Source organism: Lepidochelys kempii, chromosome 6 (assembly GCF_965140285.1).
Source record: "Lepidochelys kempii isolate rLepKem1 chromosome 6, rLepKem1.hap1, whole genome shotgun sequence".
NCBI classification, from domain to species: Eukaryota; Metazoa; Chordata; order Testudines; family Cheloniidae; genus Lepidochelys; species Lepidochelys kempii.
In genome coordinates this window covers 90,565,026-90,586,366 of record NC_136385.1, presented here as the reverse complement: position 1 = coordinate 90,586,366, position 21,341 = coordinate 90,565,026, and the positions used below count along the sequence as shown (strand labels likewise).

The window sequence follows — 21,341 nt, the reverse complement described above, 5'->3', positions numbered from 1 at the left end:
CATCTTCTTCCTGTCCCGAGAGATCTTTCTGCTTTGTTTTTCATTCCCCCAAAATGTCTCCACCATTCTTCATTGTCCACTTGTAGCTCCCTAGCACTGCAAATGGCTCTGACATACCTTGTGACTCTTCCCTCTCTCTTCCAAGTAGGTTGTGCTGCTATGTACTTTCCAGTCAGTAGGATGATTCCCATGAGTGCCCATCATGCCCACAACATTGCTGAACTGTTGAGGAGGAGACAGGGCCAAGCACCCTGCCCTGGCCAACAGAGACTGATTCACCAGTCGCTGTCCCGCTGCATAGAATCATAGAATATCAGGGTTGGAAGGGACCCCTGAAGGTCATCTAGTCCAACCCCCTGCTCAAAGCAGGACCAATTCCCAGTTAAATCATCCCAGCCAGGGCTTTGTCAAGCCTGACCTTAAAAACCTCTAAGGAAGGAGATTCTACCACCTCCCTAGGTAACGCATTCCAATGTTTCACCACCCTCCTAGTGAAAAAGTTTTTCCTAATATCCAACCTAAACCTCCCCCACTGCAACTTGAGACCATTACTCCTCGTTCTGTCATCTGCTACCATTGAGAACAGTCTAGAGCCATCCTCTTTGGAATCCCCTTTCAGGTAGTTGAAAGCAGCTATCAAATCCCCCCTCATTCTTCTCTTCTGCAGGCTAAACAATCCCAGCTCCCTCAGCCTCTCCTCATAAGTCATGTGTTCTAGACCCCTAATCATTTTTGTTGCCCTTCGCTGGGCTCTCTCCAATTTATCCACATCCTTCTTGAAGTGTGGGGCCCAAAACTGGACACAGTACTCCAGATGAGGCCTCACCAATGTCAAATAGAGGGGAACGATCACGTCCCTCGATCTACTCGCTATGCCCCTACTTATACATCCCAAAATGCCATTGGCCTTCTTGGCAACAAGGGCACACTGCTGACTCATATCCAGCTTCTCGTCCACTGTCACCCCTAGGTCCTTTTCCGCAGAACTGCTGCCTAACCATTCGGTCCCTAGTCTGTAGCTGTGCATTGGGTTCTTCCGTCCTAAGTGCAGGACCCTGCACTTATCCTTATTGAACCTCAGATTTCTTTTGGCCCAATCCTCCAATTTGTCTAGGTCCTTCTGTATCCTATCCCTCCCCTCCAGCGTATCTACCACTCCTCCCAGTTTAGTATCATCTGCAAATTTGCTGAGAGTGCAATCCACACCATCCTCCAGATCATTTATGAAGATATTGAACAAAACCGGCCCCAGGACCGACCGTTGGGGCACTCCACTTGACACCGGCTGCCAACTAGACATGGAGCCATTGATCACTACCCGTTGAGCCCGACAATCTAGCCAGCTTTCTACCCACCTTATAGTGCATTCATCCAGCCCATACTTCCTTAACTTGCTGACAAGAATACTGTGGGAGACCATGTCAAAAGCTTTGCTAAAGTCTAGAAACAATACATCCACTGCTTTCCCTTCATCCACAGAACCAGTAATCTCATCATAAAAGGCGATTAGATTAGTCAGGCATGACCTTCCCTTGGTGAATCCATGCTGGCTGTTCCTGATCACTTTCCTCTCATGCAAGTGCTTCAGCATTGATTCTTTGAGGACCTGCTCCATGATTTTTCCAGGGACTGAGGTGAGGCTGACTGGCCTGTAGTTCCCAGGATCCTCCTTCTTCCCTTTTTTAAAGATTGGCACTACATTAGCCTTTTTCTAGTCATCCGGGACTTCCCCGGTTCGCCACGAGTTTTCAAAGATAATGGCCAATGGCTCTGCAATCACAGCCGCCAATTCCTTTAGCACTCTCGGATGCAACTCGTCCGGCCCCATGGACTTGTGCACGTCCAGCTTTTCTAAATAGTCCCTAACCACCTCTATCTCCACAGAGGGCTGGCCATCTCTTCCCCATTTTGTGATGCCCAGCGCAGCAGTCTGGGACCTGACCTTGTTAGTGAAAACAGAGGCAAAAAAAGCATTGAGTACATTAGCTTTTTCCACATCCTCTGTCACTAGGTTGCCTCCCTCATTCAGTAAGGGGCCCACACATTCCTTGGCTTTCTTCTTGTTGCCAACATACCTGAAGAAACCCTTCTTGTTATTCTTGACATCTCTGGCTAGCTGCAGCTCCAGGTGCGATTTGGCCCTCCTGATATCATTCCTACATGCCCGAGCAATATTTTTATACTCTTCCCTGGTCATAAGTCCAACCTTCCACTTCTTGTAAGCTTCTTTTTTATGTTTAAGATCCGCTAGGATTTCACCATTAAGCCAAGCTGGTCGCCTGCCATATTTACTATTCTTTCGACTCATTGGGATGGTTTGTCCCTGTAACCTCAACAGGGATTCCTTGAAATACAGCCAGCTCTCCTGGACTCCTTTCCCCTTCAAGTTAGTCCCCCAGGGGATCCTGGCCATCCGTTCCCTGAGGGAGTCAAAGTCTGCTTTCCTGAAGTCCAGGGTCCGTATCCTGCTGCTTACCTTTCTTCCCTGCATCAGGATCCTGAACTCAACCAACTCATGGTCACTGCCTCCCAGATTCCCATCCACTTTTGCTTCCCCCACTAATTCTACCCGGTTTGTGAGCAGCAGGTCAAGAAAAGCGCCCCCCCTAGTTGGCTCCTCTAGCACTTGCGCCAGGAAATTGTCCCCTACGCTTTCCAAAAACTTCCTGGATTGTCTATGCACCGCTGTATTGCTCTCCCAGCAGATATCAGGCAAATTAAAGTCACCCATGAGAATCAGGGCATGCGATCTAGTAGCTTCCGTGAGCTGCTGGAATTCAGGGGCTGAGGCAGTTCACGGCTATGTTAGCTTAGGTGGCTAGTGTGCACTGGCCAATGTCGCTAGCATTCCGAGTTGTATACTCGGGGCTAGATTCTACCTTTTACAGGCAGACACACACTAGAGGGGTAGCGTCAACCTCGGTAAAAATGCAGCAGATGCTCCCATAGGCCCAGTTCCTGCCCCTGGCCACTGCCCCAGCTCATCCCGTTGCCTTGCAGGTAGCTAGAACCCAGAGGAACACTAATTTGAAGCAGAGCCTTGTGCACTACAAAAACATCATAGCCAGCTGCTGGTGGGGGCACAAGAATGAAGAGAAGGTGCCACGAGCCCTTTCTCTTCTCAGCCTTGCTCAGCCGCCAGCTACAGTCATCGGCCCTTAATCTGTCGTGCAATGAGCAGGTGTGGTTTCTATGTATATGCCTCTCCTAGACTCCAGCTGGCCTTCACAGCTCAATGTGCAGGACTACAGGATGCTACACACAGACAGTATCTTAAGGGTGAAGAACAATTGTCATTTGCATGGTGTTTGAGAAATAGTACATGGCTATGTAATTAAGAACTGGCCCCATTGCTGCAAATGAGAGGCAGCTCCCCTGAAAGCACTGGTGTTACCCCGGCGTAAGAGGAGAATCGGGCCCACCATGAGTGGCTATACACACAAGGCGGCAAACCCAGGCCTGCATGTACAAGCTTGACTTTGGCATTTCCAGACTGTGATCCATTCGTGTGTCTTGGCTGTGTAGACTGTAAGATCTTCCAGGCAGAGACTGGTTCTCGCCCTGTGTGTGTACAGCACTGGCATGGGGATACTGCAACAGGGGCTGCTTCATGTTGCTGTAATATAAATAAATCAACAGGAGCACTCCAGTAACAGAGAGTGGGGCCAATTCAGGAGCATTTTGACAACATTCTCAGCTGCTCCTGAAGTGGGAGGAGCCACACCCCCATCAGGCAGGACAAAAATACAAAGGGACCAACAGAGATTAGAAATACAGGCAGGAAACAGCAAAATTTGATTCAGCTTGACCTAAACAGAGCTAACCTAGCTGGCTAAAAGTAATCCCCCACTCAGGTACTCACTAGAGGGAGGAATCCGGGGTGCGAGAACAGTGCAGAAAGTCTGAAGGGCCAGGGTGGGCTAGGTGTAGTGCAGCAGGTACAGTTTAGACAGGAGCTTGCCCTGCGATACGGCCAGGAAAGAGGCTAATGCACTGCTGGGCAGCGTATGCCAAGACCTCACCCTAGGATCAAAGAGGGGAGCATTTGTCCTCTCCGCAGCTCAGATATGAGCCCTCCGGGAACGCTGCATTCAGGCCCTGAGTCAGCAAAGCATTTAAGCAGGTCCTTTGGTGAATCGAGGCCTCAGTTCTGGCTACATCCTTACCTCAGGAATAGTGACAGATTGGACCTGTCAGGATCAAGAAATAGACCCTGTATCATGGCACCGATAGCTAATGGAGACTTTTATTCTCTGGTAGAGGACAGGGCCAAGGTCTGTCAGGATGTGTATGCTCCAGTAGCAGCATGGCAATGGGGCTCAGTTCAGTAACATGGATAGGTCAGATCAGTTGTGTAGCACCATGGCTCAGGCTTGGCTGAAGAGCACGGTCTATCCCAGCAAAGGGCTGCCACCTGCCCTGGGTGCCCGACACTCCCCTCCCAAGTTGCATCCACCAGGGGCCCCAACAGCCAGAGAGCAGGCAGTCACTTCTGGGTCACAGGAAAGACACTTTCCCCCATGAGGTCATGCTCCTCATCACAAAACTTCACCTGGGAGTTTGTGTTTGATGCACCGCACACCGGCATGAAGAGGGAGCCAACAAAACCAGCTATGCTGCTCTTACCCTCCCCTGCTGGGGCTTTGAAGAAACATGCAAATCAAGGAGGTGGTATTTAATAAAGCTTCAAGTTTTATTAGCTAGCAGCCAGCAGCTTCAGCTATGCCTACGTTCAGACTGCACAGCATCACACCCCAGCTGGGGACCGACAGAGTCCCTCTCAGGCTGGCTGCATGGCAGGGGAGCAGAGACCACCTCATACCCAAAGTCAGATGGCAGGGTCTAAGCTAATGCTTCCAGCTTTGTTTGATCTGTTTGCAAGAGTTTGCAAGGCCCTTCCGGCATTAGCACTGCTCAGATTAGAGGGAGGAGAGGCCTGTCTGTTCGCACTGCCTCCAGCAGGCCTCAGAAGGTACCACTGCTGTAGAGCATAACTGCAGCAGTTTCTTCTTCACCTCAGTCTCCAGTTTCTCCCACGCAGTGGCTCATACAGGCTTCAGGTCAGGGAAGGACAAGAGTAATTTGCATCTGCACCAGGACTTCTCTCCTGGTTTTGGTGCACCCAATGGTTAGGATGCAGGACAAGAGTGACAATATGCTTTTTAGATCTATATATAGGCCCTAGAACCTGCTGCAACACCACCCAATCACAAGGGGAAGAGAGGGCATTCAAAAGGCAGGATGGATTAATTCTGGCAAAGAAGAATCAGACAGCTTTTAGAGATCTATCAGGAAAAAGAGAAGCGTTATAGAAAAATTCATCCCTTAAGATATGAGGAGGGGTGTGTGTGAAATTAACCATGATGCTCAAATGGCTGTGATAGTGAACTGCATTTTAAAAAGTTTGTACTCAACAAAATCAGGGAGGAATTTTTTTAAAAAAAATAAAGCAACTAAGGGGAAATCTGAACATATACCAGTCAGCTGGTCCCTTTGACATGCACCCTAGGGCATGATCAGAATTAACTATTGAAGATATTGAGCCATCCACAAATTTTTTTTCCCCAACTCAGGTCATGAAAAGTTGGGGAAGTATCAGAGGATTAGAGAGAAGTAAATTCCTCAGCCAGGGGCAGGAGTGAGCATGACAGTTACTAGCATAGAGATTTAGAGTAAAATTTTCAAGAGCACCTTGGTCCCATTTTCAAAGACATTGCTGAAATCAAGACTGAGGCGATTTGAAAATTTTACCCCTAACTTCTATCTCTAGGAAAATAATGGAACAAATATTGAATGTCCCGACTGTCACAGCTGTACTCAACCATGCAGAGACCTCCCTCACTCTCTTGCCTAGACCATGGTCTCCACTGTGGTGGGGAAAGCAAGAGCTAGGCACCCAATGTTCCCTGTTGCAGGAAAGTGGGTGGGAGTAAGCCACTCCCCAACAAGGGGCTCAGTAACTTATTCCTTCAGCACAAGGAGAGATGTGGGAGGAACAGTCACTCCTGACTCACAGTTCATTCCCTGCTCCTTGGGCAGCGTGAATGTGTTGCCTCCTACTTTGAGTTGGCCCTTAACATCTAGTAGGTAGAGCCACAAACAACAAGAAGCAACATGAGGTGTAAAAAACACACAAAAAATGAGTTCCAAACATTAATTTGTGGCTGAAGGAAGTCAGTGGATTGAATGCATCTGCAGTTTAATAAAGCCCTTGAGAACGGAGAGTTGCAAAATATTAATTCGTTTTAGCTGCCCATGCCCATGCTTTTGTTAGCACATGGAATGGCATTCGAGCAGGTCAACCTTCTCATTTAATTCCTTCCCAAGACTCACTTCCACAGCAATGCCTACAAGAAACTAACCAGCTATTAGTGGCTAGATGATAGCCAGGGATAGTTTACATAATAGAAGTGAAAAATAGAATGGCACTAAGAGGAAGTATTCCAGACACCCCATGTTTTTCTTGCCTACTATATCACCTTCGCCTCCCCACAATCCAGCTGGTTTTAACTCAGCTCTTTGGGGCAGGGTTCACATCTTCCTATGTGCTCATAAAGCAACTAGCACATTTCTGGCACTGCATTTTACTCAAGTGGTAAAGCAGAGAACTCCTCACATACCAATTAAAACACAAGTGCCGAGAAACACCAAGTGCCCCAAGAAATACCCAAAATAATATGGTTACTAATCCATATGTCTGCTTACTTTTATCTCACCTGTACACTTCTAAAAACAGAGAGGAAGTTAACAAACACTTATCTGAGATTTCACTGCCCAGATGTGCCCCATGAGTTATTGGAAGATGATATATCTGTTGAGGAGATAAACAGGCTATTTCTAAAGTACCTCATGGCAAAGGCCCCAGCCCTGATGAACACACTATTGATTTTAAACAATTCTTTAACAAAAATGCTGGTTCCCAATTAACTGATACCTGAAACTGCTCCATATGCCCTGGCAGTTTACCTCCAACTGTGTGTGCAGCCATGACCTGCATTCGTTTGTGCCTTAGATTGGCCTATTTTATCCTTCAATAAGAGCATAAAATCATCCAAGTTTTAGGAAGCAGGAAGAATTTCTCTCTGGTCTGGTCTTTACCAATCACATGGTACTTACACAGGCAAGAGATGATGTCATAATATTAATATTCCTTAAGGTAGCATATTTCTGAATAAATTCCATCCCTAGATTCCAGAAAGGCCATTGATTGCATTGAGTGGTCAGTCCTCATTTCTAGCCTTGAGTGATAAGATCTGGGCCAAAATTCCTTACTTTGGTAAGGTAATTGTACCAGACCTCAACAGCCATGATCTTTAACAATAGTTATGAGTCCAAAAACTTGGCCTTCAAGAAATTAAATGTGCTCTCACTGTCGTTTTCTTTTATTATGGCTCCCCTAGCTGAAAAGGATTCATTCCAGCAACTGTATTTCCAGGGGGGGAAAAAAATCAGGGATAACAATCACCTCCCAGGTTCTGTGTTTCACCTCCTAAGGGGTCCCCTGTTGCCCATTCTCATGGGCTCCAACTCAGTTAGACATTGGAACATTAGAATTAGGTACTGGAGTCTGTGTAGCCAAAGATTCTTTAGACCTTTTCAAGTTGAATTATCCTCCTTTAGTCCTGCACTTTAGAAAACTGTCTTGCATAACTAGAATATACTTAACCTCTATTTTCCTGAATAAACACTATTAGTATGAACTCCTGTCTCCATCCCCCTGCGATTAATTACCTTCTCCCAATTCTTCCAGGCCCAATCTCAGTTAAACGTCTTTTAACAACTGCAGGGTGATATTAAAATGTATTTTGACAGATAAAATCTTTATAATTCTGTATCCAAAAAAAAAAAGTCCATCGGTGGTTTGGAGTTTCACAACTTAACTGTTTAGCAGCACTGTTGGATCCATTATCAGAATGGTGCATATACTGCCTATGCCCTTCCAAACAGCACTGGATCCCTATGGAACCACAAATCCTAGATACCCCATTTGAATATCTCTCTTTTCCTACACAGTCTAATTTTTACCTGCTCACATATAATTACATTGTTTACTCACCATACAAAGGTTATACTGACTAGAGTTGCCAGAATTCTTAAATACTTTCCATTCCCTTCTCCCCTCTGTAATAATTGATCATTTCCCCTAGAAGATTATCCTACTCTCCATCCAAAAAAAAGACAGACATGGCCTTACTAGATGTACTCAATTTCTTTATATGACTGGTCAGATATATTCCTCTGATCAGTAAGCAACAGTGTAATTACACCTATATATCATTATTTCAATAATCCCATACTTGGACTTTTACAGGGCAATAGCACTTTGAATGCAAGAGGCTTACCAAGCTTGGAAAATATAACATTTTAGATAACCAGAATTTAAATGTATCTAAGAGACCAGGTTCTGCCCTCTTAAGTAGTATATAGGTAGAGTTGGATATTAGATTCCTGCAGACAGAGTGACTATATTTTGTGGAAGAGGCCAGATTCTTAATGCATCTCTTACGTTACCATTGCTGGGAGTAGAGTCTCCCAGCCTGGGTAGACAGACTTGCACGAGAGGGGCTCAAGCTAGTGTGCTAAAAATAGCAGTGTGGACATTCTGGCTCAGGCTGGAGCTTGGGCTTTGAAGCCCAGGAGATCAGGTGGGCTCGAGACCCTGAGCTAGAACATCCACACTGCTACATTCAGTGCACTAGCTGAAGCCCTGATAGTGCAAATCTACCTGCCTATGCTGGGAGTCTTGCTTCCAGCTGCAGTGTAGACACCCTGTATGTACTAAACATGTGCATACACAGTAGCAGCCTGCTTAGCCCCATACAGAGTGCCCTCAATTTATTTTGATAAAGGTCACTTCAATTCTGCGGTCGGCTCTTTCAAACATGTGTGATGGGATTACACATTAATCCCAATATTTTGTGAAATGGTCACAATGCAAGTTACTAGAAGATGAGAGAAAGAACCTGCTAGCAAAACTAGTTCCTCAGTTTCCTTTTGATAAAGGAGACTTTTGAATGCTGCCCAGTGAGGAAATCCTCATGTTCTTTCTATGAGGATCTGCTTCAGAAAAGCATGGGAGAATCCCTGCAATGAGGAAACTTGCTGTCCTAAAGAATTAATATCCATATTAGCTCATTGCCTGGGCACCTGGGAATATTTATACTGAGTCCACTATAATGTATCAAAACCAGGAACTTCAGTATTTGATACCTGTTAAGAACACATGGTGCTTTGCGACAGGTATTGCTTGTGTGAAAAGTTCTTACACACCACTCTATTTCAGTTTTTCCATTTACTTCTGTATGTATTTTAATATTGGTCTCTGCTTGTGACCTCCAAAAACTAAACCCATACATGAAAACAAAGGGTAGTAATGAATGGCAATATGCAAGATGGGTCCAGTGGGAATGTGCAGGGGTTGGCATTAGGAGTCAGTCTTATATAACTTCTTTATTAATGATCTAGACGAGGGAGTGAACAGCATGTTAATGAAATTCACAGATGGTACTAAATTGGGAGGAGCTGCAAATCCCACAAGGACAGAGAAATATAGAGGGCCCTGGAAAGATTAGAAACATGGGCAGGGAATAAGGAGAGATTCAGTTTAGGAAAAAATATAGCTAATATGTTAAGTGGAAAAATAATTTGAAACCAAAAATACTGAATGGAAGAGGGAAACCTGGGAAGCAGGAATGTCCAAAGGAGACTTCGGAGCGGTAGCGGACAGCCACCAGACAGACAGAGTTTGCAATGTGATGTGGAATCAAAACCAGGCCAACACTAGTTTGGAGAGAGATGTGCAGAAAGACTCGGGAAGATAGCGGTCCCTCACTATACAGCACTGGTGTAAACTCATTTGGTATATTCCAGTAGGCTCTTGATCCCCTGTTACTAGAAAGGCTGACAAATTGGAGGGAGTTCAGAGAAGAGCAACCAATTGATTAAGGGGTTGGAGAGACTGATTTATGAGGGATGATTTAAAAAAAGATATTATAGCTTGGATAAGCAATGATGAAAGGTTGGAGAGTTGAGGTTGGAGGGGAGAGGAGAACAGGTTAACAGTCTACCACTATTTAAAGGGTGTAAATCAAAGGCTGGTGAGAGAGAGAGAGAGATCATTCAGGCTGGTACAAAAGAGAGTAACTGGAAAGTTTAAAAAGGTGATATTGAGGTTAAATATCAAGGAGCACTTTCAAGCATTAGCATCATCCTCCCGATATGTGGGGAGGCTGACAACACAAAACAGCAGCCAGGGAAACACTAGAAAATATACAATAAGGAGCAATCCTGTACTGGCCGCTTGGAGACAGCTTGCTCTTTTCCTTCAGTATCTCTCAGAAGTCTCTTATGTGATTCTGTGATCTCTGTCCTGGCATGAGATGCTCATGTTCCCCACACAATAGTGCCATGAAAAGCTACTGTTTCCCATACCATCCCAGTTTCACTAACGATCACTTCCCCTGTGATACAGGTGCTGATGCTTATTACGCCCATCTATAGCTCCCACTTAGATGGGTCTAGCCCAGATCCAGTTGAGTAGGCAGATCACAACAATGACAAGTTGCGGCACAGAAGTTGCCAAACAGTTTCTCACTGGCTAGTGACAGAGTAAAATATAAATAGCAATTTGGTGAAAGAAAATTGTTAAGCGCTATTCAGCTACTACATGAGACAGACAAAAACATTGGCTCACATCACCACAAAAGTGACCCAGATGTTGACATTACACATGCAACCTTGACCTGCAGCACGTGAAGATATTGGTCAATCCCAGCCTGACATGATTTGTAAATGGTGTCTCTACATTTCAATAGTCTGGTTTTGTCCATGGCGAAGGTTCCTTCCCAGACAGACAAAGGGTAAAGGCCTATCTGTGGGAAATCAAAGAATAGACTTTCTAATCGGGCTCCAGATGATGAATGCAAGCAATGTTTACCTCCCCACAGGCCTTACACCCTGATTCACAGAGAGATGACATCCCAGAAAGCCAGAGGTATCTAACTGGCTGTCCATCTAATTCTTTCTTGATAGAAGCATCAAGACCTACCCATCACAGTGAAATCCCAACGTGGAATACAAGGAATAAGAGACCTTATTCTAGCCATTCCTATTTCAGGTAAGGAGCCAATTATTTATATCTCAGGCCTGCTGGAAATCAGTGCTTAGGATACCAGTGGTGAGGTCACCAGGAGTCATGCCAGCACAATAGAAGGATTGGGATCTGGTTTTATCAATATGGTATGTTTGATCAGCGTTTGGTGGGGGAAGATTTGTGTTGCAAAGAAAAAAAATGAAGCTGTTTGGGTTTGGGAAACTCTCCATTCCTCCCTCTCCTGTCACTCCTCGCTCCGCCACCTCCCAGTATATACCTCAGTAATTTACAGCATCAGCACTATATCCTTAAGAGTTCTCTAAGGTTCTTGTGAGCCCATGGAACAGGCAGTCCACCAGTGCTGAAGAAATAGCTGGATAATGATGTGTTGGTCCCCTGGGTGCAGGGAAGAGGCACTGAAAGAGGCACAGACTGAAAGAGCAGATCTGAGTGAGGGGGGCAATTGAAGGAATGAGTGGGGACAGTAAGAAAACGTGCAGTTTAGTGTGGCACAAAGTGGAACCCAGGCCAAGCCCTTCAGAGAAACCGAGCTGCATCAGCTAGAGAAGCACCTACCACAGGTATGCAGGGGAATAAGGCCAAGTTTCAACCCTGCAAGCCCAGAAGCTTCACTCTGTATCAGCACACGCAGTGAAGCCAAAGGGCTCCATACTTTGCTGCTCTGTTCCTGCGCTTTGTGCAGGAACCGGGAGCAGGGGGCAGAGGTGGCTTTAAGCTACCTTTGTGATCCCCACATTCCCAGGCTGTCAGGGTCCTACACTGCCTCGGACAGTTGCAGCAGTCATAAGGATTCTCTAGCTTCTGTTTTGGCCTCAACGCCCCCTATGGGCCATCTGCCAGCCCAGAATAGCCAGAGAACAGCATTCTCCAACCATGCCCCCTCCCTCCCCACCCTGACATGCCCTACGCCAAAGGCTGTGCTAGGCATAGACACACACAGAGCTGTTCTGGCAGTTCAGTGCCATCCAGGGAATCCCCATCTAACAGGGATATAATGCCGGAGGGAAATAAGAAGGCGGGGGTGCAATGGAAAATCAGCCCCAAAGGTTTTGCTGGGAAGCCACAAGTCTCTGTTTTGAGAGTTCGACAGAGAACATAAAAGGCACATGCCTTATTTAGAAACTCATCCATACCAGAGTTCATAATACCATCTTTTCCAGGGCTACACTAGGCAATCTGATGCACCCTCAGACAATGAGATCTAGCCCTCCTGTGGGCCTCCAGGAGAACAGAGACTGGCTGTTCCCCATGTCAATGCTTCAATTTGTAGTGGGTTAGGATCAGGGATTTCTCAGTTCAAGGACCTGGTCTCTATGGAGTTTCCTCTTTAACCACGTCCACACAGACCCTTGGGAGCTGCAAGGCATGGCTATCCAGGTCATTTTGACCATTTTGGACTCTTGCAGTACAGCAGCTCCTCATTTTGGGGTTATTTTTCTATTCTGCCTATTGTAAAATATATCCATTATCCTGGGCACCTTGTGGCAGGTGCTATGGAAGTTAATAGAACAAAAACACACACAAAACCAGTACAATACAGTATAGTACACACACACAAACACACTAACACCAGCACACAGTGCAACCACACCCACAAAACACTACACCCACAAAGACATACCACACACATACACCAAACAGATGTTTGCAAAGAAGCACAGAAAATATGACTGCCTAGAGGTTTTGGTTACAAGGGGTGGAGTTTTATTCAGTGTGATGTGACCATTTCTGTGCTGGAAGCTGCCGTGTCCTCTCCTTAGGGAGAGAGCAAACACTGCTTGGGAAGGGAGGGATGAGAGGGCTGCTCTAAGGGCCCAGAGAGGTATGATTACCTGTATCCTGTCTTCAGGCAGTTCCGTTTTCATGGCCAGCATCTCTCTGGCATAGACATCGGGATAGTGGGCCTCATTAAAGGCCTTTTCCAGCTCCTCCAGTTGGTAGGATGTGAAGATTGTCCTGAGGGGAGTAAAACTCATTGATCAGAATATAGAGAAAGCTGAACAGTCACAGAGACAGAGAAACAGGGAAAGGAAAATCTCAGAAACTGGATAACGTATGTAGATTGTGTTTTACTGTTTTTCTATGGACAGAAGGTCAAGCCCTTGGCTGAGAGAAAGCCCAGAAAGTGCCAGGACATGGTGTTCTTATACAGTCACAAGTCACCTTCCTTTTCAGCCACTTCCTCCTCTAGGCAGCCTCTCCTCCAGTTTCTCTCCCCCCACAGGATGACCATAATCTCTAGATTAGATCTCAGACATTATTTCCTTCCAAAAGACATTGAAGTGTCTCTTTTTCCCCTCAAAGAGGACCCCACTTCCTGATTTATGGGCACTATGGTCCCCTTTATGTTTGCCACACAGACACTCCAGAAGATTGCACTGAGGCACCCACAAGAAGTGACATTGTTCTCAGCATCTCACCTCTCCCAAGTCTCTCCTGGTTTACAAACAAACCATTCCCCCTCAGCAAGTCCCCAAAGTTTTGTCACAGCCCTCACTACTTTCACCAGCCAGTTCCTCACCCCATGCATGCAACCTCCAACCATGAACCCAGTGCCAATTCCCTTGCTCAACTTCTACACAGGAACCCAGAAAAAAAATCATCTCCCATTAGCGGATCCCTCCCTTCCTCTGATTTGCATTACCCCATTACCCATCGTTGGAAATCCTTCCTGACTGCCCTGAATGGTCAATTGTCCCAGCTTGCATCCGTATGCCCAGTTCTCAGCTTGGGATGGGTGGATTAAAAAGATAGCAGCAGCTGGGAGCTGAGAAAGATGAACGCACAACTCTAGGGGAATGCAAAGAGATTCTAGCAACGGGGAAGTAAGGTACCAAGACCTTCTTCACCTCCCTGGTATCAGAAATCCTCCCTGAACCTCAGGCTATCCAAACCCTTTGAAACTCCAATTTCTAAGCAGGGTCAGCCTACACAGCAGTCAGCATTCTAATGGGTGGGTTTTTTTTAAACCTGACTTGCATTTCAAGTAAACAATCAAACCATAGGACCGGAGATACAGTGCCCGAAAGTTTTTTTTTTTAATGTTTCACTAAAATTAGAGAATTTCAAAAGATCCTGCACCTTCCCAATAGCACAAACAGAAACACAGGCTCAAAATGACCTTTCAATGTTCGTAAACCTAAGGATTCCACCAGATCAACATTAACAACAAGAGGGGCTTGTGAATGCAAGGGACCCAGTCTGCAATCAGATCTTTATTTAAACTCACTCCTAAATCTGTTCTGTGTTCAGGAGGATTCTGCTCCTGCTCTTGTAGAATCATGGACACTAGGATGAAAAAAGACCTATTAGCTCATCCAGTTTCTCTCTTCTGGACCCAGTGCAGGATTATTTCTTATTGTACATTCTCTAGTTTTTAAATGCCTCACGTTTGGGGTGTCTACCATCATCAGGAGATGATGCCACAGCCCAGTGCAGCTCACTGGCTGAATATATATCCTGAAATTCATCCTATATTTTCCCTTTTTAAAAATCTGATTAGTCCAAGCCCTTTTTACCACAATACATAATCCCTCCTCCAGTTGTCACTTAGCCCAGATACAGCAGACAGATTTGGCAGTTTTAAGCTTTTCTTATTTAAAAAAAAAAACTAAACATGAAAAGTTTGTTACTATGCAAAATTGAAAATTATAAATAAATCCAAATCCTGTTTCCAGTATCCTGATCCATCTCTAGTCCTGATCCAATTGTGATCCTTACTCCAGTCCTAATTGAGATCTCACCCATTCTTGAGCCCAATCTAGTTCACAAAGGAAACGAGTCCATATTTACTCTGGGGGTAACCATAGAATTGTTTGACTTGAAAGTATGTCACATAGGTCACTAGTCAATCCCCCTGGATTGGGGTGGGACCTCTAGCAGGGAATCTAACCCATCCTGGGATATTTAGTCTCTTCCTGCACAGCATCCTGGCTAGGCTTTCACTAGGATATCTTTTAATCCACCCATCCTGAATTGTGGTAAGATTGATTTAATTATCCCTAAACCATCCCTGATAGATGGCCATCCCACCTCCTTTTGTCCTGACTATCGCTGGCCATGGCAATCCCAGAATCGAGCTAGGTACTTTTAGCCATCACTGTAGCGTCTAATGTTTATGTGGCTCAGTGATTTTTAGCTGCGTTTTACAGATGGGTAATAGAGGCACAGGGAGGCAAAATATCAGTCTTATGGCAGAGCTGGGAAACGAAATCTCAAAGCTGTGACACAAGTGCCTTACCAAACAAGTCATCTTCCCTCATCTACCTTAGCAGCTTGTTCTACCTCTTGTTAAAGATCTTCAATACTTTATTAATAATGAATAAGTGATTGATAGAAACTGCTATTTGCCTAATACATTATGCTAAAATTGCTCTACTGCATTGCAGAGTCCAGTTTTAATAACCCGACTACTCCCATTTCTAGTGGCCCTGGATAAATGGCTTGTCACTTTAGGAAATATTTTAAAACTATTGATGTCTCTGGGGCCCACACACCTAAAAATTGTAGGCATCTTTTGAGTTAAGTAGTAGCCTGGTTTCAAGGTTCCAAGATCCAGAGCCGTTGGGAATAAATCCCCCAGGGTAGCTTTTCAAAATAAAACAAACAAGCTTTTTATTATGACGAAGTTACAATAAAACTTTAACATACTATATTGTAGATTACTTATTCAGGATCAGATTAATATTCAAAGAACCTGGCTAAAGATTCTGGCTTGCTGGCTGGGGAGCCCTCCTCCTAATCCACTAGCAAAGATGACCAAATTTCTTAATACTTATCCTCTCTTTTTGGCACTTCTCTTGTTTATGTACTTGGTGTGAAAGCTTTCCTATTAGGACAATCCATATTTTACTATATCATAATTGTATAGGTGGAAGGGTCACTTATTTCCAATAACGTGCAGTACAAAGTCTCACTGCCAACAATAAAAAGAAAAATTTGTGTTCTGTTTAAGATGCAGACCCTTCACTAGAACATTAACTAAACAGGTCAGGGGATCTCTAGGAAGCCAGCATTTTGTCATAAGATAAATCTCTTTATTAATTTCCTCCCAAACCATCTAATTCTTGGGCACAACCACCACATGTGAAAATATGTCCCCAGTTCCCTGCAACCCTTGCAACAGAGTGCCTCTCTAGTAGCAAATATATGATGGATCTTAACTGAAGTCAAATGCCATCTGTGGGTAATTTTCTTGCGATTCATAATCAAACCCCAAATCCTGCTTCCTTTGATTGGGGAGCAAAAAGCAGACCGTTCCCTTCAGATAGATTCCTCCCTCCTGTGCCCTTTGTCAGACCTGAGCCCCTGTTCCTATGGGCTGAATTAGCTCTTATGTGAAGGTGCGTGGACCTATACAGAGGAGGGGGGGGGGAGAGGGGAGTGGAATAGAGGTGGAAGGTAGGGTTAGACCCAGTTTGGATCCTGGGCTGGCTACTAGGGATTGCCGATCTCATTAATTCATGTTTATTTATATTTTTAATCAAACGTCCTTTTATTTGAAACCCATCAATGGTACAGCAAATCCATGCAACCAGGCAGTCCTACCGCCGTTACCCTCATCCTTCCTCCCTAGCCCCTTCAATCGCCTGTTACACCGAATTCGTGCATTTTGTCTCAAGGCAGGCCCCGGCGCAGCAGCTGGATCCAAATGAGCGCGAGGTTCTGCATGCCCAGACCCTACTGCACCACCGGGGCCCGAGGCTGGAAAATCTTTGGGGCAGGGGCTGCGCCATCCCGTGCCTCTGTGCAGTGCCCCCGCACGACAGGGCCTGGGGGATAGAAATAATAAATAAGGCTCCGAGAGGCCTAAAGGTACTAGCCAAGGTTGGGGCAGGTTCTGCTGTTGGGGGCGGGCGGGCAGGCGAGCCCACAAGGTGCGGGGGGCTCCAGGGTAGCCCTGCGGGGTCTCGCTCGGTGGGGAGCTGAGCAGGCGGGGAGGGGGGCAGCGGGCTGCTCTCCTACCTGTGCCGTCTCTTCTTGCGTTTCTTGCTCTGGTTTAAGGAGGATTTGGACATTTTCCTGTCGCTGGAGGAAACATCCTCGGAGTCTGGGAAGAGAAACGCGGCACAGACTGAGGACGGGCTCGGGGACTCGCCTCTCCCAGCTCCGCAGAGGCCCCCAGCGCTGGCGCCCCCTCCCCGGGCCGGGCCGGAGGCTCCCTGCCCGGCGCGGGGTGCCAGGGGCTGGCACGGCCCTTGCTTTGCATCTCCCTGGGGTTTCGCTTTATTTTTCGTTGGTTCAGCGGGGATTTCGTTGCGATCCCGCCGCGGCAGCCCCCGGGTCGGCCGGACTCGGCAGAGCCCTCCTGGAGCCCCTGTCCCGGGGCGCGGCGGGGGAAGTCTCGGGGCTCGGCCCCCTTTTGCTCCGAGGGGCCGGTTCTTTGCGCGCCTGTGCCCCGATTGCACCCAGTTTCGTTGGTTTTTAATTCCTGGCGGCATTTAAAACAAAACCCCCGAGAGGGCGGGAAATCCCCGCGCTGTGCCCGCTCCCCCAGGACCCCGCCGCAGGGGTAACTCGGGCTCCGGGGGATAATCCGCCCTGCTCACCCGGGAGGCGCCGGCCGATTTCCGGCGTGGCTCGGGGCGCATCCCGGAGCCGCCCGGCGGCTCCTTCCCTGTATTCGCCGCCCCGGGTGGTTGTTCGTACCCCCGGGCCGGGGGTCGTTCCGGCAGCTCGGGATCTCCCTTCCCCGCCCAGGAGCCGCTGGTGCAGGGCGCCGGGACTCGCATTTCGATACAATCGGTTCTGCCATGGGGCGGGGACAGTCTCGGGCTCGCCCGAGGGGCGGCGGGATGGGATCGGCCCCCTCGGCCCGCTGGGCATTTGCTATGCGGACCGGGCGTTACAGGCGGGCGGCGCTGTGCGGCCCCGCCGGGCAGGGGTGTGTGTGTGTGGGTGGGTGGGGGGAATTATTATGATATTTACTAACTTTCCCCCGGGCAGCTGCGGGTGAAGCGCGCCCGGCCGGGGCCCGGGCTCCGGAGAAGGCGGCCGGGCGAATCCTGCCGTCTAGCAAACGGACGGCGAGGCACCCAATTCCCCGCAAACGAGTTAGAGGCTCCGGCGCCCCGGGGGTCGGCTCCCCTCCGGCTCCGGGAAGCCCCGGGGACGGCGCTCCCCATCCCCCGAGCCCCCCGCTGTGGCACCCGCCGGCCGGGGGTTTCCCATCGCGAACCCATCCTCCTGGCGCCCCAACGAATTTTCATAAAGCCGGGCTTCCCTGCCGCCCTGGCTCCAACTCCTCCGATGCGCGGGGAGAGAGGACCCGGCTATGCGGGGAGCCCCAGGGCGGCAGCCTGAGCCTACCTGAGCTGGCCGTCTGGCTGGTGTCCAGCTGTCCGGGGGCCCTGGCCAGGGGCTGCAGGTGGACGCTCTGGGGGTCGGACAGCACCTCCAGGAAGGTGGGCTGGGTGTAGAAGCTGGGGATGCTGCCTGCCCCCAGGAGCCCCATGCTCACGCCACCTACCCCAGCGGGGCTGAGCACTGAGCGGGCCGCCAGCAGGTGCCCGGCGGGCAGGGAGTCCAGGGCAGCCCGCGGGTGCGAGGGCGGCTCCTTGTTCAACCCCAGGATCTCCTGGATGCCGAAGCCGGTGCACCTGGGCGGGGTGGGCCCGGAGCTGGGCTTGGGCCCAGCGGCGGCCCCGGCCCCAGGCGCACTGGCCGCGCTGTCGGGTTTGGGTTTGCTGGGCAGGCTGTGGGCGAGCGCGTCCCCCGCTTTGCCCGTCATGCTGCGGCCGGCCGGTCCCTAGTGCCCGCTCCCGGGAATGCTCGGGAGCCCCCGGCTCAGGCCCCTTTTATCCGCCCAGCCTGGAGCCCAAGTGGGGTCAGAGCCGAGCAGCCAATCACAGGGGCCAGCCGCGATTAGGAATTCCAAAAAGCCGGCAGGCTCCAGCACAGGCAGCGGAGGGGCCAGGGGGAGGCGGCCTGGGACACGAGGTCCGGGGGGAGCCCGGGAGATGGGGGAACCCTGTGGAGGCAGCAAGGACCTGGGGGCCGCCTGGGATGGAGGGACCCTGGCAGGGCAGAGCGGGGAGATCGGGGCAGTGTCTGGGGGGAGCCCGGAGAGGGGCCCTGCCGATCAGCTGGGCCAGGTGTTATTACTGATGACAGCGCGGGTGCCCAGCGACCCCAGCCAGCTGCTGGCCCCCAGAACGTGGGGTCTGAACGGGGACTAGGTCTGACAGGTGGGTGCAGAAGGCAACAGCAGGAGGGGGAAGGCAAGGCAAGGCCAGGGCCAGCATGCTGTGGGCATTTGCCAAGTGCAGGCTTCGGAGCTGGTGTTTTAAATAAGCGAACGGAAAGCCCCCCAGCCACTGCTAGCGCCTTTGTTGGGGGGTGGGGGAACGATCAGAGGGCAGAAGCGGACCGAGGAGCAATGTGGGGGCAGACCCTCACACAACCCCCGGGGAGGGGGCATTGCTGAGCCCACAGTGAAATTGTGCTGTGGGGAGGCTGCCAGGCTAGAAGGTGGGTGGAGGGGAGAGAAGGGTTGTTGTGGTGGGTTGGGAGTGCTTTAAGAAGGCATCAGAGTGAGCGGAAGTTGAAATGCCTGAGCACATCTCTCTGAGCCTGCCAAGGCCCAAGCAGGAGGGTTGTGTGTGTCACACCCCCAAGGGGAGAGACACACAAAGTGGTAGTGATGGGGGAAGCTGAAGAGGCTGCGGGATTCCTCCCAGCATAATTAGCCTTCTTAGTTGCATGATTATTTCTGAGGTAAACAGTTTAAACAACAAGAGTGAGGTGCTATCCAACTTGTATGGAACAGAGGTAAGGTAGGGACTGAAATGAGTTAGGTCAAGGGACACACGGTACAGCTGAGAGCACAGGAGATACAGACTACTCATTGCTCAGATAGCACCTCCCCACCCAGACCCAAAGAGGCGGGTAAGAAGTGCAGACAGAGGATGACCCACCCAACTTCTAAGCCTGGGGCTCCACAGGGACAGAGCCTGGGCAGCAGGCAAAGCACCTCCTTGGTGCTTGGGCTTCAATTTCAGAGAAGATGGCTTAATTCTCAAGCCTACACTTCATCCCATGCCTTTTAGGTATAACCTGTTTGTCATCCTGACGATCCCCTCCTTCTTGAAGTTTGTGCCCATCAAATATTGTTATGACCCCTCAAGTGTCAACAGTTGCAGTAGCACCTATAGGATGTGGGGTGTTTTCCAGCCACAATAGAAAACTGCCTTGGCAGTTATTGAGTGGAATGGCTCAGAGGTGAAACTTGGTACCCTGTTCTGCTTCCCCTCCCACAGGAATCCTTCCAAGGGGACTTGATGGGATTCCAATTACACTGAACTAGAAGGGACAGGGTGGAGTAGCCTGCTAGGTTCCTTTGTACTCTTCCACACAGATTATGGGTCACAGTACAAATGTTTTAGTGAGTCCCAGTCAGCACACAGGCCATTCTGCTTTGCAATACAACATTCTAGAGAACAGAAGGAAGACACATTTCAAGATAAAATTTGATCACACCTGATTTTGAGTTAATTGCATCCCAGCTTGAAGGTGTAAGAAAACAAAACTATCCAGTACTTTTACTAAAGAGGAACAGCACTTGAGAGATGGGGAGAAGTGAAGGTAGTTTTGTGGGAAGCAGAAAGGAAGTCCAAACATCTCCAAGAGGGAGCTGTATTTGAAGATTGGGACATGAAGAGAATTGGGCACCTTACTGTCCACCTCTTTTACATGGCCCCAGTGGCATGAGATGGTAAAAACAGCAAATGGAGACAGAGTAAGAGCCAGCCAAAGGCATGGTGAGGAATGTGGCCAACACTGGCTATTCCAAGCCAGCAGAGCAGCCTATAGCTTGTTTAATACTGGCCTAAATTAAAGCAGCCCCTGGGGCTGCTCTTACTTGGGCCAGCCAGGGTGCCAGAATTCAGTAGACAGAGGTAGCCTAAAGCCATCTTTACACCCTCCCCCCCCAGAGGAACCACTCAATCTGGCCTTAAAGTTTGAAATTGCTATGACTTAAGAGCAGCAGGATTCCTTGTGCAGTGGGGAGCAACTGTTTCCATCCTTGAGGCAAAGGCTAGTCTATTTTGTTATACTTAGATAAGAAAAGTGAGGTCAATTGCCTGCCAGCAATAGCTCTTTATAATGCTTTCCCTCCTTCCCCTCAGAATGCCTCCTAGTGCTCAAAGTTCCATTATACTTCAGTGTTTAGGGCTAAGTCCTGCTGGACCAGCCATCAATGTACTGATGGGGAAAAGGGAGAATGGGA

The 21,341-nt window shown here is 48.6% G+C and overlaps 1 protein-coding gene across 1 annotated transcript in view; it reads right to left on the bottom strand.

The window, feature by feature from the left end:
* Positions 1 to 18,842, bottom strand: part of VSX2 (visual system homeobox 2) — a 42,425-nt gene extending 23,583 nt beyond the window's left edge. Inside the window, exons 1-3 of the mRNA XM_073349160.1 lie at positions 18,422 to 18,842; positions 17,078 to 17,162; positions 12,946 to 13,069 (exon numbers count right to left, since the gene is read on the bottom strand). Coding sequence (XP_073205261.1) covers positions 12,946 to 13,069; positions 17,078 to 17,162; positions 18,422 to 18,842 — 630 coding nt within the window. The remainder of the gene's footprint in view (positions 1 to 12,945; positions 13,070 to 17,077; positions 17,163 to 18,421) is intronic.
* Positions 18,843 to 21,341: the final 2,499 nt, after the last annotated feature.